The sequence below is a fragment of the Peromyscus leucopus genome, chromosome 1 (assembly GCF_004664715.2).
Source record: "Peromyscus leucopus breed LL Stock chromosome 1, UCI_PerLeu_2.1, whole genome shotgun sequence".
Taxonomy (NCBI): Eukaryota; Metazoa; Chordata; class Mammalia; order Rodentia; family Cricetidae; genus Peromyscus; species Peromyscus leucopus.
In genome coordinates, this window is record NC_051063.1 from 177,715,389 (window position 1) to 177,732,669 (window position 17,281).

Here is a 17,281-nt window from a genome sequence, read left to right on the forward strand (position 1 = left end):
CTTGCTATGGCTCTAATAGCTCTGACCCCCGGGCAACTTTATTTATTAACATACAATCAAAATCACATTTCAGTACAATTAGTTTACCACCACAGTGGGCCATTACTTTGATCAAAATTACCTGCACACATGTATGAAAATGTCATAATGAAACTGGTTATTATATATAATTATTATAACTCAATAAAAGTTATGCTATATAAAAAGTGTTAAGAATCCATGTCTATGAAAATGCTTTTGAGAAAATAAAGAAAATAGGATTTACAATATTTGGAAAGATGCTTCTTAACAAAACAGTGGACAGTTAGGATAATGTATTTGAAGCCAATAAAAAAAGACTAAGAGAATCCACAAGTGAGTTGTGTGGTAGGAAGACAAGCACATTTGTTATTTTTCTGTTGCTGTGACAAAACATCATGAACAAAGGTGACTTAATAAGTAGAAAGATTAATTTTGGCTTATTCTTCTAGATGGATAACAATAAATAAAAGGAGGCAATGGCAACAAGTGGCAGGCAGGGCTATAGCAGCAGGAAGCTGTGATGTCATCTCCTCAACTACATTTGGGAAGCAGAGACAATGAACTGGAAGTGACTTAACTTAACCTTTGATGTGGATCTAGGGGAACATTCCTCCACTGCTAGTGGTAGTGCAAACTTGTACAGCCACTTTGTAAATCATTATGGAGGTTTCTCAGAAAACTGAGAATCAATCTACCATAAGAATCAGCAATGCCACTCTTGGGCATATAGCTAAATGACGCTCAATCTTTCCATAAGAACATTGTTCAACTATGTTCATGGCAGCGTTTTTCACAATAGCCAGAACATGGAAATATCCTAAGTGCTCCTCAGCCACACAATGGACAAAGAAAATGTGGTACATTTCCACAATGGAGTATTACTCAGCTGTTAAAATCAATTACATCAGGAATTTTGAAGGCAACTGGAGGAACTAGAAAAAAAATGATCCCGAGTAAGGTTTCCCAGACACAGAAAAACAAACATGGTCTATACTCCCTCAAGAGTGGATAGTAACTGTAAAGTAAAGGATAATCAAGCTACAATCCACAGCCCCATAGAGACTAGGTAACAAGGAGGGTCCAAAAAGATGGTGATGTACTGCTGTTCCTGGGAAGGGAAAATAGGAGAGATCTCCTGGGTTGACTGGGATGGGAACATGATAGATTAGGTTGAGGGCCATAGTTGGATTGGGAGAATAATGAAAGATACATCTTGATGGCGGGCATTTGTGATCAGGTAGAAAACTGGTAAGAGAAACTCCCATGAATCTACAAGGATGACACAAGCTAAGATTATTAGCAGTAGTGGATAGGTAGTCTGAACTGGCCACTTCCTGTAATCAGGTTGGTAACTACCCACATTGTCAACAGAGAGCCTTCCTCCAGTGACTGAAGAAACCAGATAGAGAGACCCACTGGGCCTAGCTCAGGTAATCCTGTTGAAGTGACAGAGGAAAGACTGCATGAGTCAAATGGCTCAAGGTTATCACAAGGGTACCTGTTGCTGGAGGGCTTCTCTCCAGGTTCCCCAAGCCCAAGGGGAAGTGTTGTGGATATTGCTCTATAGAATAAAACACTGATGGCCAGTGACCAGGCAGGAAGTAGGTTGCCAGGCAGGAAGTAGGTGGGACAAGGAGAGAGGAGAATTCTGGGAAGCGAAAGGCTGAGAGGGAGACACTGCAGCCACCGCCAGGACAAGCAGTATGTGAAGATGCTGGTAAGCCACCAGCTGCGTGGCAAGGTATAGATTTATAAAAATGGGTTAATTTAAGATATAAGAACAGTTAACAAGAAGCCTGCCACGGCCATACAGTTTATAAGTGATATAAGAGTCTGAGTGATTATTTTATAAGTGGATTGTGGGACTGCGGGGCTTGGGGAACCTGGAGAGAAGCCCTCCAGCAACAGGTACCCATAGAAACAAATGACATAGGCTCATGGGAGCTCACAGTCTATGGACTCACAGGTAGGAAGCCTCACTGTAACTAAACTAGGGCCTCTACACATGTGTGACATTTGTTTAGCTTGATCTGCTTGTGGAACTCCTAGTAATCAAAGCAGATCCCATCCCTTTTTTTGGCTGACTTTTAGGAACCTATTCCTCATAGTGGGTTACCTTGTCCAGCCTAAATACAAGGAGAGGAGTTTAGCCCTACCTGAACTTGATATGCCATGCTTTGTTGACACCCATGCTGAGGCCTGCCCCTTTCTAAACAGAAACATAGGAGGAGTGGATTGGGGTATGGGATGGGGAAAGTGGTACATGGAGAGGATTGGAGGAAAAGAGCGTTGGGGAAACTGGACAGGATATAGAATACATGAATAAATTTAATTAAAAAAAGAATTTAGAACCTCTCAAAGCCCACACTCAGTGATGTACCTCCTGTAAGGTTGTGCCTCATAAATCTTCCGAAACAGTGCCATCAAGTGGGAAACAGATGTTCAAATGTCAAGGTCTATTTGAGGCATTTCTTATTTAATACCACAAATTATAACACCTGCCTTAGCAGTAGAAAGACCAGATACTGCAAACGTTGTTGGGATGATGTGTTATGGGCAAGCTGTGGCTGTGTCCTGTTGTGTAGTGGTGTGTGAAAAAAAGGAATACTTCACAATTAGGTTCAAAATGGTGATGAGATTTGGAACCACATATTGGTCGAATATAGAGGGATAAGATGAAGCCAAGTGAAGACTACTGAATATACTAAAAGCTTGGACCATAATCAAGTTAAATAAAATACATAATCTTGAAAGTGAGCACCAGCATTAAATTGATGCAACATGGTATTAGGTACCTTTAGTCCTATAACTCAAGATGTGGATGCAGGAGGAGCAGAGCTTCAACAATGTCCCTGAATATATAGAGTTCAAGGCCAACATGAGCTATATCTTACCTTATCATTAAAAATATCCCTGAACCTCCCACAAGTCCTATATTTAATACAACACTCACCATTTCCTTTGAGGAACCATTCAAAATAAGTTGTTAGTGAGTATGGATTCTTAACAAATTTTGTCTTACTCCAGTAAAAATAACCAGACACAAGAACATCTCTAGGATTTCTGATGACATAGATTATCTTAAATAGAAAAACATGTACATGAAGGTCAACTTAGTAATTTCAAACTTTTAACCGGCACAATTTATATGAAATGTCAATCAAATCTCCATGAGGTTTCTAAAAATTTAATTATTTTTATTTGGGCAAAATATTTACATAAGTGCAAACTATCTGTAGTGATAATCCTCTTTTATAAATTTATTTCATTTACAAACATGTAACAGCAAAATTGCTCAGGTCGTTAACAGGTTAAAAAATAAAACTATAATCTAAGACTGATCCTGTATTTGTAAAGATCAATATCTTACAGTGTGAAAAACCATCCATCCATGGTGAAAGAACATCTTATATACACAGACATGAGTACTGTGCTAAATATATCTGCAATATGAAAACCTAATTGTTGTCCACAACTGTAACTACCAAATGTAACTTTCACAGAATCATTGTGCAGCTCTCAAAGCTAATGTGTCACTGCACAATAGTGAACACAAAGACTTACAGGCAACTCAGAAATGCAGAGAGTCAGAGAAATAGACTTTACCTGGGAAAAGCATAACAGGTAGTTATGCAATTCCAAATGCTCAGCCCTGAAAACATACAAAGAAGTAACAGTTTATAGACTGAGCAGATTGTATTTAATTAGTTTTTTTTTGGAGACAGGGTTTCTTTGTGTATCTTTGTGCCTTTCCTAGAACTCACCTTGTAGCCCAAGGTGGCCTCAAACTCACAGAGATCTGCCTGGCTCCGCCTCCCGAGTACTGGTATTAAAGGTGTGAGCCACCATCACCTTGCTCAGACTGTATTTTAATACTGAGAAATATGTAGATACATATACAGATGTAACAACAATTAATGAAGAAAGAGACTGCAAATTTGAAAGAGAGAAAGGAGAAAAGCTTGGAGGGAGGAAGGGGCAATGATGTATGTATTTATGTTATAATCTCAAAAAGTAAAAGAAACAAATTAAAAATAAACAATAATTTTAGTAAAAGAAAATTCATATTTTGTACCAATGCTCTTTGTAACATTATTCTAGAATAAAACTCTTCAGATTTCAGTTTCTCCAGCCAAGATTTTGTCAAATCCACATAACACACATGCATACAATGTTCACAACTTCATTGTGATTTTCAAGCGAGATAATATTTCTATGTTTTGTCTTTGTATTTTAACTATAAAATATTTTTAAGTTCAATTGTGCAAAAAATTTCACAACACTTTCTTACTAACTAGAAACTATGATAGGTCAGAACCTGCATTTCTCTGATCCCTTGTGAAGATCCTGTATCAGTGATGTGGGTGATTCCTGTGGCTACTGATCTCAAAGGACAGCTAGATACAACAACACACAGTGGGTACAACTGGGCCGTGACTGTTGAACAATCTCATGATTACAGCACTGATACCTGGTCAGGCTGCTTCCCCTATGAGTAACTCTGTCTGGAGTGATTCACACACTGCTCATGGGATTTATGTAAAATCAAGATTAGCTAATTGACTTTGATGACAGCAAAACGGTAATGTCCACTGTACACTAGAATTTGAAGTCTGCTTGACCTGTATGTGTAGTTCCTGAATGCTCTAGTTGATATTTCACATTCTTTCATATATCTGCCCAGGATCACTGTGTGGTAATTGACATTCTGGTACTTTGATGTAGTCTGAGGTGGAGACACATCTGCATCACTTAGTGCATGAGAATCTCATGTTCTCACCCACAACCTACACAATCTGAGTGCATTTCAGCCAGAACCCCAGGCCCCATCAAGGTAGATGAAGTTCAAATAGCATTTGGTCAAAGCTTTCTCAACCACTGGATACTGACCTTGGCCTTGGAACTGAAGAAAGACTTGGGGAAAAGATGGATGGGAACGTGGGAGGTCATGAGGCGTGGTCCTTCCTTATTGATTAATGTTTGATATAAACTTTGACTTTCTATCCAGGGTGAGCGTTCCCAGATAGGCACAGATTGGATCCAATTGGGATCCCCCTTGGTCTGAATCAAACAGACAATCTCATTCAGCCAGTTAGTTCCTGAAGAAGGAAAAGTAATGGTCACTCATTTCAACAGTACTTGTTAAAAAGCCTCATGTAGAAAATTGTACACCTGTACAATTTACAGTGCAGCTTTTTCCAAGCACACAGACCTGTGGTGTTCACAATGTTCACATGCTCTAAGTACAAAGTATATTCATCCGGCTTATTGCTAATGCTTCACTATACTCAATTAACTCCACCTAAAAGTCCCCTCAAGTCCTGGGCCATCATCATTCTACATTCTGGTTCTGTGAGTTTGACTTTCCCAGATACTTCACAGGGATGTAATTGTGGACTCTGTTCTTGAGACTAGCTCCCTTCTTTTAATACAAAGCAATTGAGATGCATCCATGCTGCAGTATGTGTATGAGTACTGCTTCTCTTTAGGTGAATAGATCCACTTCTGTGTATTTAGCATACACATTTGTATTCATGTTTACATTCTCACTTGTCCTTGGGTATTTCTCTAGCTCTCTTCTCTGGGCCATTGTATGAATCTTCTTCATGCATTCCACCGCCCTTGGCTTTTCCATGTTCTTTCACTATCAGTGTTAGCAACCTAAAACTTACCTATGTTCAGTGCTTCTGCCACCCAGCAAACAACCCTCCCCAAAGCCCATGCTGCTTCTTTTTGGTTCCTTGAGTTTTGAGACTGTTTCCACTCAGTGGAAAAGGTACATGGTAATTTTTCTTCTATCTGACATTGTCCTCTACTCCACATATTCTTACATCCATGCCTTTATACCTTGGTGCTATTTCTTCTGTTTATTTTCCTCATTTTTCCCTCACACTCTCCTCCACACAGAGACAGAACAATGCCAGAATCTCCCTTAGGATCCACTGGCATTGCTCACATGGCCTAGATAACCCTCTCCCCACACAGACCAGGCTGGAGTTCTTTCTCTGACTTAAATGCACTCATACACAGCAATCCATGTCCACACAATATTTTAAACATCAGATATATGGAGCATGCCACTCATTGCCCAAATGAATGAGGATCAAAGCCTTATCCTTCCTCATACACTTCAAGAGCATCCTCACTAAGAGTTCTTACCTGATTTAGGGTAAGTCACTATGACTGTGTCGTCATCTCTGATGACAAACTTATCACGAGATTCTTCAATTATTCTTTTTTCATACGCTATAACAGGGAAAGGTATCCCTTCAAACCAAAGGTAGTCTGACATGGCAAAGAGCTCTTTGTGGGTGCTGTTAGGATTATAGCTTTAGCCACCTTTTCAGCTTCTAGCAAATGTTGAGAGGTAATATTTATAACGCAGGCAAAGAAATCAGTAACACCCCACAGTTCATTATAAAACTAGCTACTGACAGTAAGAAATAATGCAATACCAGTCAAAGGTTGTCATGTTGAGCAATTGTGAACACATTCAGAGATCATTCTGCAATATTTGTGAGCCTGAGTAGTTCATGACCCAAAACCAAAAACACAATAACAAGTACTAGGGCATAAAAATGGGGCTTAATTTAAAACATTTTCTAATAAAAATCAGTTTTCAAAATGGTTTAAAATGTGCATAAAAGTGACAGAGATCATACAAAATGTTACCACATGAAACCCTTTTTTTAAAAAAAAGTAATGGTTGTTTTTGAGAAACTCAATTCCTTAGCTGTGTTATGTGGCTCCCACCCTTACTATCCCCACTCCAATGCCTCACTCCCTTCCTGTATTTATGATCTCTTCTTTACTTTTCAGTTTATGTATATGTATATCTATATGATCACATGTAAATATAACCTACTGAGTCCAATTAGTTCTGCTTGTATGTGAATGTATTAAGAGTGGAGCACTTGTGATTGGAACACCAATATGGGATTTCCCTACTGAGGCAGCTGATTCTCTCTTTCAGCAGTCGTTGACCTGCTGTATTCCTTCATCTAGAGGTAAGACCATGTAGAGTTTCCCCTGTCCTTATTTCTATACCAACTGGTGTGATTATGGTTGTACATTTCTGTAAATATACTATTGGGAGTTCATAGGTTTATTTTCCTGTCACATCTAGGGTATATATACCACCAACAAGGGACTTTCTGTCACCTCTTCTGTGTTTTTTTCCAAGATTAGGTTGAATGGACTCATTGCAGATATATCAGTTGTGGGTGGGCACCTTATGGTCAATTATTATCTGCATTTTGACCAGTTGTGGGACTTTGTAATAGTCTCCATATGTTGCAAAAAGAAGCTTATTTGATGAGGGTGGAAATTATATTTATCTGCGTGTAAGAGACAGGTATTAAGAAAACAGATAGAAACTATACTGGATTCTGATACTTGCAGTAGCAGGTTCACCTCTTAGATCTATGTGGTTCCAGGCCCAAGTGGTTGTCTATGTGTACAGTGCCAGACATGGCTTCCCACTTGTTGAGTGTGCCTTAAGTTCAATTAAGTTCAATTAGACAACCCTTGAAACCTCCAAGATGAAAGTTCCACTATTGCTTCATCATGGATATCTTGCCAGTTGCATTATTGTTATGGTTCAAAGATAACACACCTGGATAAGCCTAATGATTGCTCTTCTCCTTGGCAGCTTTTCACTTTATGAAATCCACTTTTCAAAGAAGAGCTTCCAGGTCAATTTCGGTTTAATTCCTCCAAATTCTGTGTCTGAAGTGTATTGTGACTTCAGCAACAGAGTTGTAATCCAAGTTCTGTGTGCCAATCAATCAAGGGCAATAATACTTGGTATTGTTTTTGAGGTCACTTGGAGTACCCTGAGCAACTTGAGAGGAGGTTTCTCATACGGAGTTTTCCTATATAGTACATGGCATTGGAGGGAGTGTTATCGTTACAAATTGCATAACATCTTTAAAATACATGTTAATACATGCATATTATATATGATTTTAGATAAAAATGAGACACTATGCTTCCCCGTGTCTCTCCAAACATCATTGGTAGTATTTATTTCTCTAGGGGGTGTGTGGGACCTGTTTGACTAACTATTCACAAGATGTAACCAATTCTTGGTACTTGAGATTTTACTTGGTAGCATATGATTTCTGTAGGGAAATGGGGCTGGATAAAGAAAACCACACTGACCCTGAAGCCCATACCTAGGGAAAGAAGTCTCAGATCAGGGCAGAAAGAAGCACAGTTTGGCTCAGTCAGATCAGAGCCATCTCTGCTCTTGGCCAAATGACTTATGAAACCAACCAATCACAGAGCAGGACAGTAGAACCTTATGCCCCAAGTCAACTCCTACTTGTTTCCACTGCCAAGACATCCTGTGTAAACCATCCTGTCTAGTCCATAACAAAAAAAGGCTGTTCTCTTCACCTGGGTAGAGACAGCTACTCTCCTGGACTTCTACTTCCCAAATAAATCTCTTGTTTCAGAAGAGTTTTGGGTGTGAAGATCTCCATTCACTGGCATAGAGAAGATCCTTACTAAGTCATTCCTCAGTGGACAAAACAAGTGAGAGCTGAAAGAGCAGAGCAAGGTGGAGCTTAATAGAAGATCTTTGCTGAGAGGTCCCTCAGTGGACTGAGTAAGAGAGAGCTGAAAAAGTAACACTTTTCTCCGGAGCTGGAAGAGATTGCTACATTTCTGTAGGGGTTTCTCCTTTTGCAGAGTGAAGCAAAAGAAGCAACATCTTAGGCTGGAGAAGCAGAACTCTGCTAGGAAACCCTCTTAAGTGGTGGCTGAGCAAAGCTCAGCTGTAGTGGTCCTTCATGAGAGAAGCAGGACCTTGACTTTCATGAACAGTCAGGATACTCTTCACTGATGCAGCAGTTCCAGGCCTGCCTTTCCCGAGAAGTCAGAAAAATTTCACTTCTAGGGTTGAGCTGCTTCCTTGCTGTTTCAGCCATCAGAGCTGCACTAAACAGCTCCAGGTGTCCAGGACACCTTCAGGGCAGAGCTGTTTTTCTGAGCAGCTTTATGTGTCTAGGATACCATGCCCTCCAGTGCTGAACTATCCCCTGCAGTTCCAGCTGTCAGAGCTGTCCTCAGCAGTTCAAAGTGTTGCATGACTACCCAGTAACAAATTCACTTACATTGTTACTGCTGAAACCTGGGAACAAACCCAGAGTTGTTGCAACCTATTTACTTAAATTTTCTAGTTGGAGCATTTTCTCCCCTATATGTCATAATGAAATTTAAAACATTTTTATTTACTTTAGGAAGTTTCTACAATAGTAAGTTTCCCTATGACTTTTAAAACATCATTATTATTAATTATAGGAATCACTAGGCATATATATATATATATATATATATATATATATATATATGACAAAATATATGTAAGATTATATCTGTAATGAGATCTGGTGCACTCTTCTGGCTTGCATGCAGCCAGATAACTGTACATAATAAATAAATCGTTAAAAAACATTATATATCTATGAAAGCATATATATGTAATTTTAATTGCTTGTGGATAAAAATTTGATTTTGCCTATTATTTTGATATTACATAAGATTTCAATTTGTGGAAATAATGGGATCTAACAGTACAGAATAATTCCAGTAATAGTATAATATCATTTTTTTGTATTAGGCTTTGTTTTGGGCCACCATTCAGCTACCAAATCATGACATGGAGACTCATAATTATTTATGAATGCTTGGCTCTTATAATTTAAATTAACCTGTTTCAGTATTTTTGTCTCAGTATTTTTACCTTTCTTTTTTCTGTATGTCCTGCTTGACCTGCTTGTCTGTCTGACTGGTTCTGGGTACCCGCCTCTCTTTCTTCCTCATTCTCTCCACTCTACTTTTCTTTCTAGACTCCTCCTCCTATTTATTCTCTCTTCCCACCACCCCACCTATACCTCTCCTGCCTAGCTACTGGCTGTTTGGCTTTTTGTTGGACCAATGAGGTGCCTTAGGGAGGCAAGGAAAAACAAATAAAACACATGTGTAGACATTTAAACAAATGCAGCATAAACAAATGTAGCACACATTTACCTAGGTAAAGTAACATTTTCTACATAAACAAATGTAACATATTTTCACATAGTTAAATATTCCACAAAACATTTTGAATTCATCTGATAAACCAAATTTTTGTCATTAGAATGAAAATGGTCCCCCAGAGAAAGTGACAATATTAGCAGGTATGGCTTTGTTTGAGAGTGTATGACCTTGTTGGAAGAAGTGTTTCACTGTGGGGTGGGCTCTGAGGTCTCATATATAGCCATTTTAAGTTAAATTTGCCCATCTGTGAAGAGAGCACTGTGGGGTGGGAGGAGGGGGGCTCATCTCAGTTTATGTTGTTCTTTTCAGGTGCTTTCTTTGGTTTCTTAAATCTTTGCTGCAAATGACTTTCACTTCCTTATTAAGGATTAGTCTACCAAGAGCTATTGGGGTTCAGACACAAATAACTCTCTCCCAGGGTCAGTGAAAGAATCGAACAACTGGCTGAGAATTCAATCTGAGGGATATCAAAACAATCTATGCACACTGATCTCTTCCAGTCCATTCTCTTCATTGTCCTAAGTCTTCTCTCCTGTACAGCCTCTTTTCAGAGCTCATACTTCACTTCTCTCTTGCCTGATTCTCTGCATCCCTTTCTGCAGTTCTCTCTTTGTTCTACCTTAGTTCTCCTTTAAGTTTCCAGTTTTATACACATCCAATCAGCAATCAGGATCTCTTTATGACTCAAAGGGGCATGGCTTGTAAAAGTCTCAGTGAACTCTTAAAGGGAATGGGGTCAAATGAGAGTGAGAGAGATCTTAAATCAATTAGGGGAATCTAAGAAGGAAAATGGGGGGAATCCGTGTGTAATACTGCATTCCTAAGTGTGATTAGATAACAAGCTGATTTGTAAACCAAGGTAAAAGTAATACTAGTTAATAATGTGTTAGTTCGAGGTTAGCATTGGGCAGCACTTTCCTATCTGCAAGTGGGGTGAGCCCAGGGCACATTTGTTCACTATCTATCTCAAGGCTGAGAATCAACACATTCAGAAATGTTGTGATTCTATGTCCTTGGGTGTCTGCAAATGTCTCAAATGAGATACTTTTATCTGGACACTTAACACTTAGCAAATGTTTACCAATGAAGATAACTGCAAGAAGGCAGATGTCTAAGTTTTTATTGGAGAAAGGAGCAAAGACCTGGTTGTGGGAAACAAGTATTGACTGTGTGACTGTTTCCATACACAACTGGGGATGTTATCCAAATAACCAAAATGTGTAGGAGAAGTTGTGCCCAATAAATGATCAATCACATTGTTAGAAATTCTTGGGGAAAGAATCAGATGGGAAGGCTACAATAGCACACAAGAAATTTACTTCAGGAAACAGCTGATACATTCAAAAGCCAATATCACCAAAATTCCATAAGTTTTGGCTTTAACCAGGGGCTCTGCTGGGTTAGCCTTGTCAGTGCCAGCTGAGTAATTACTTCTTATTTCTGTGGCTTGAAGCATTAGTCCCATTACATTTTAAGCTATTGTGAACAGCATTTTTCTTATTTCTTTCTCAACATGTTCATTGATGTTATTTGAAAGTGTTGCCTTGCAGAAAGTGCTTATGAGGTCTAAGTGTTTTCTTTGAGGAGTCTTTAGGATTTGTGACATGTGGGGCAATATTATCTGCGAGGGAGGATAATCTGACTAATTTCCTACTCATATTCAATTTCTATATTTATCTTTTCTTTTAGTCAAGACCTTGAGGACTGTGTATAATCAAGCATGATCAATGAGGTATGAATGCATGTTTATATATATATATATACATATATATATATATGTATATATATATATATGCAGTCATGCATATGCACTCATATATGCATATATGCATGCACACATACTCTCACATAAAAAATCAAGTATTGGTAAATAAGAGGTCAAAAAATAATCCTGGAGCAAAATAATAAAGTGTACCAATTCAATTTGTCAGAAATAAGGTCCTAGTACAGGGAAAGTCTCTGAGTGAAATCACTAGTCAGCTGCTCTGGACCTTCCCATCCCATTTCTCCAAGCCCACACCCAGGCATCACCAGCCCTGGTGACAGTCAGTGCTCTTCTTTAATGTCTCAGCACAAAGTATGAAAGCCATCTCATCTGTGTGGTCAGTATATGTAACCTAAGTAGTCTATGAACACAAACTGTGTATGAGCAGGCACTGGAACAGAAGCTTTTCATCACAAAGTATTCAGAGGACCACCATTCTGAAAACACAACAGGTTAAAGCCCTAAATCCTGTCTTTCATCTCATCTCCACCCAGCTAACATTCTGGATCAGAGGAGGAACAGCAGCATACAGCCATTTCACTGATCAGGTTCTCTCCCCTCTGTCCCAGAGTACATTTCTGATGTCTGTGTCCCTCTTTATCATCCCATGAACTATTCCTTCTTTTTCTGGGTATCAGAGCTGAGGCCCTTTTTAAAGTACTCATTGTAGCTAGTATCTGGCAATGTCAATCTTATAATCCTCCAGGTCCTGTGGGATGAGGAATTAACTCAGATCAAGCAACCTGCCTCAGTTTCATTTCCTGTGTTGTGATAATTCACCCTGAGAAAAGGAACCTGAAGGAGGAAGACATGGTTAGGCTCATAGATCCAGGACACTGCTCATCATTGTGGGGAAGTCAAGGCATAGGACCTTGAAGTAGATAGTCACATCACAGCAGACACACAGGCTACTGTGGGAAAAATAGTAGAACCATTGTACCTCACATAAACTCAAGAGTGATAGCACAACTAGTTTTTGAAATAATCATTTGCATTAAGCAGTGATTGTTATCTGAGATTGATGGAGTTGATTTTTCTGTAGAATCTTACATTCTTCAAATGAATTCAGTCACAAAATATTCATGGCGAACCAGAAAGTCTTGTAATGGCTGAGAATGTTCCTCTGACTACTCCTAGATCAGATCAAAGGATATGGCATGTGGAATTTGACTTGTTAAAAAACCATTTGTGTAATAATTAATGAAATATTGTTTCAAGGCTGTTAAGGGTTCAATACAATGTGATTCCCCCTTGTGCTTTCAAGGCTTCATTGCAAACTCAAGTCTCTTTCTTTCTCTCTCTGTCTCTCTGTCTCTCTGTCTCTGTCCCTCTCTCTCTCTGTCATTTCACATGAAACAGTTACTGACATTTAGTACCCAACCTGTGGTGCAAGGACATGGTGAATGGACAAAATGGCAGCCTACAGAATGGGAAAAGATCTTCACCAACACTACATTGAAGAAACTAGACATCAAAATACCAAGCAATCCAATTAATGGGCTACAGAGTTAAAAAGAATTCTCAACAGAAGAATCTCAAATGGCTGAAAGACATTTAAGGAATTGCTCAACATCCTTATTCATAAGGGAAATGCAAATAAAAATGACTCTGAGATAACATCTTACACCTGTCAGAATGGCTATGATCAAAATCACTGAAGACACCTTTTGTTGGAGTGGATGGAGAACAAAGAGAACACTCCACCATTGTTGATGGATATGCAAACATATACAGCCACTTTGGAATTCAGTATGGTGTTTTCACAGAAAATTGGGAGTCAATGTACCTCAATACTCAGCAATACCACTGTTGGGCATATACCCAAGGAATGTTCAATCGTACCATAAAGACACATGCTCAACTATGTTCATAGCAGGAAAATTCATAATAGCCAGAACCTGGAAAAAAACTAGATGCCCCTCAACCAGAGAATGGATAAAGAAAATGTTGTACATATACACAATGGAGTACTACTCAGCAGTAAGAAACAATGATATTATGAAATTTCCAGGCAAACTGATGGAACTAGAAAATATCCTGAGTGAGGTAACCCAGACTCAAAAGGACAAACATGGCATGTAATAACTCATAAGTGGATACTAGATGTAAAGCAAAGGATAACCAGACTACAATCCACAGCTCCAGAGAACCTAGCTAACAAGGAGGACCAAAAGAGGGACATATAGATATCCCAGTGAAGGAAAATTAGATGAGATACACGAGGAAACTGGGTGTGGGGGATAATGGAGGACAAGAGATGGGGGATGAGAACAAAAAATAGTATTTTTGAGTATGAATAGGGACAGAGTGGAAAAAGAAGGGAAGAGATACCATGATAAATGGATACATCATGGGAACAGGGGGAAACAGGGTACTAGACAAGTTCCCAGGAATCCAAAAGGATGACACCATCTTAAACAAGTAGGAATAATCAAGAGTGCCTGAACTGTTCTACTCCAGTAACCCGATTAGTGAATAACCTAACTGTCACCATAGAGCCTTCATCCAGTTACTGATGGAAGCAAATGCAGAGATCCCTGGCTGGCCACGAGGTCAAGCTCCAGGAGAACAATGTATGAGATAGAGGAGGGTTTCTATAAGCAAGGGACATTGATATCATGATGGGAAAACATACAGAGAGAGCCAGTCAAACTAATGGACATCCATGAACTGTTGACCAATAGCTGTGGAGCCCCCATGGGACTGGGCTATGCTCTCTGGTTATGGAAGACAGTTGTTTAGCTTGTCCTCTTTGTGGGTCCCCCAGAACAGGGCATCAGGATCCATCTCTGGTGCATGAATAGGCATTTTTGAGCCTAGTACCTAAGATGTGACACCTAGTGTGGGAGTTAGGTGCTTTAATATACTAGGTCTGCTGACTCCTCATGGTAGACATTGACTTGGAGGAGGTGGGAATGTGGAGATGGTTGGGAGGCAAGCTGGTTGGTGGGAAGACAGAGGAGGGGGGATCTGTGGTTGCTGTGTGAAATGAATAGAAAATTTCTTAATAATAAAAAAGAAAAAAATAGTCATCTGTTAAGATGGCAATCTATTGGTATCCATTGCTATTTTCAGCTTTGTTACTATATTCATTATTAGAACAAGTTTCTTTATTGTTTCCCAAAGCACACCTGGCTCTTGATAAGCCAGACTGGATGCTGAGCTAACAGAATCTAGGTAAATCCAATATGATTGTCCACTTGGATTGAATCAGTCCAGATGAGAGAAGCATGTCTTTGCAGGTACAGACATGAAGTTGTAAATCTAATTATGTCAAAATCCTGTGGCCCTTACGAGCATATATTTCTCTTCATTCATTCTGTCTAAAAATCTCCTCAAACTCTGGTGTCAGGGGACAGGAAAACCCTAAATTTGTGGCTTAACTCTTGTTGGAAAGGAACTTCCTCATAGTCCTGGAGAAGGCTGGTCTCACAAAAAGTTGTTGTCCAGACTTTCCCTGGGTTTTTATAGGCCTGCAGATAGTGGACTTCTCTCTAGGTCTTCTTCCCTCTGTGTTTCAGATTAATGCCTTCTCAGGACACCAGTGAAAATGATTCATGGCTCAAGCATTCTATTTAGAAAACATCCACTATGAAGTAATGAGGTCCAAAACCTTTGACGTTTGTCAGAAGATGTTTGCTTCCTCATGTCTTCATTAGGACAATGTCTTGTGTCAACTGAACAGCAAATGAATGGGAATGACCATCTCTCTCATCAGTATTTCCCTCAGTATCAAAATATGGACTCATAATGATTAAATTGTTTATAGGTAATTGTTGCTCGAAGCTTAAAAGCATATTCATTCCACTGAGCCTCCCAGGTAAAGAGTAGCTCTCATAGTAGCTCTACAGAGGTAAGAAGAAGTATTTTTCTTGGGTCCTGAGAAGAGTAATGAAAGGACAGTGAAAATAGGTCTAGAGAATTCTTCCCACTTAAGGCCAGTTGTAACAGCAAATTTTTTCATGAATTATGATTTAGGGAATTAAGTATCTACTGGTAAGTAATTAAATTAATTTTAGCATTAGTCTTTGTTCTGCTAATACCTCCAAGAATAAATAATGGGCTTCTTCTTCTTTGGGAAGACACCAAATGGCGGACGACGCCGGTGCAGCGGGAGGGCCCGGAGGACCCAGGGGCCCAGGACTAGGAGGTCGCAGCGGCTTCTGTGGAGGATTCGGCAGCGTTCTTAGGGGCCGCGGTCATGGTTGAGGCTGTGGCCATGGACGAGGCCGCGGGGCTCGTGGAGGTAAAGCTGAAGACAAGGAGTGGATCCCCATCACCAAGCTGGGCCGCCTGGTTAAGGACATGAAGATCAAGTCCCTGGAGGAGATCTACCTGTTCTCCCTTCCCATTAAGGAATCCGAGATCATTGACTTTTTCCTGGGTGCATCCCTAAAGGATGAGGTTCTAAAGATCATGCCAGTGCAGAAGCAGACTCGGGCTGGCCAGTGGACCAGGTTCAAGGCTTTTGTCGCTATTGGGGACTAAAATGGTTATGTTTGTCTTGGTGTGAAGTGCTCCAAGGAAGTAGCCACTGCCATCTGAGGGGCATCATCTTGGCCAAGCTGTCCATTGTCCCTGTGCGGAGAGGCTACTGGGGGAACAAGATTGGCAAGCCCCACACTGTCCCATGCAAAGTGACAGGCTGCTGTGGCTCTGTGTTGGTGCGTCTCATCCCTGCCCCCAGAGGCACTTGCATCATCTCTTCTCCTGTGCCTAAGAAGTTACTGATGATGGCCAGTATTGATGACTGCTACACGTCAGCCAGGGGCTGTACTGCCACCCTGGGCAACTATGCCAAGGTCACCTTTGATGCCATCTCCAAGACCTACAGCTACCTGACCCCCGACCTCTGGAAAGAGACAGTGTTCACCAAATCTCCTTATCAGGAATTCACTGACCATCTTGTGAAAACCCACACCAGAGTGTCTGTTCAGAGAACCCAGGCTCCAGCTGTGGCCACCACATAAGGGGTTTTTATACAAGAAAAATAAAGTGAATTAAATCTGTTTAAAAAAAAAGAATAAAAAATGGAACCAATCTGATGTAGGAATTGAAAAGACCAACACTATCCTCATGCATCTTATTCTTTCAAAAGAGTTTCCCAGATATCCATCTCAGCATCCTCTATAATGAAGTCATGAATCAGGTTGGGGTGAGTAATGAAGTTGGTCTCCCCCATCAATGTCCTTGTTTCCATTGGGACTCATGGCTTGTAATTGGTGTTAGTAGAAGAAAAATAATCCCCCAGAGTAAAACTTATCTTCAAATACAAAAGAAATGAATGTCATATATAATTACTATAAATAAATTACAAATAATTTATGGACTCAGTTCAGGTGTTTTGACAGAACTAATGTGTATATATATATATATATATATATATATATATATATATATATATATTGTGTGTGTGTGTGTGTGTGTGTGTGTGTGTGTGTGTGTGTGTGT

At 39.8% G+C, this 17,281-nt stretch overlaps 1 protein-coding gene and 1 pseudogene across 2 annotated transcripts in view; one reads left to right on the forward strand and one right to left on the reverse strand.

The window, feature by feature from the left end:
- Positions 1–6,436, reverse strand: part of LOC114687068 (bile salt sulfotransferase 2-like) — a 43,120-nt gene extending 36,684 nt beyond the window's left edge. For both annotated transcript variants that reach the window (XM_037202067.1, XM_028861767.2), the window contains exons 1-3: positions 6,181–6,436; positions 4,912–5,120; positions 2,975–3,101 (exon numbers count right to left, since the gene is read on the reverse strand). In XM_037202067.1, coding sequence (XP_037057962.1) covers positions 2,975–3,101; positions 4,912–5,120; positions 6,181–6,313 — 469 coding nt within the window. In that variant the 5' untranslated portion in view covers positions 6,314–6,436. The remainder of the gene's footprint in view (positions 1–2,974; positions 3,102–4,911; positions 5,121–6,180) is intronic.
- A 9,483-nt stretch (positions 6,437–15,919) lies between these two features.
- On the forward strand, positions 15,920–16,800 carry LOC114687071 (annotated as a pseudogene).
- The last annotated feature ends 481 nt before the right edge of the window (positions 16,801–17,281 follow it).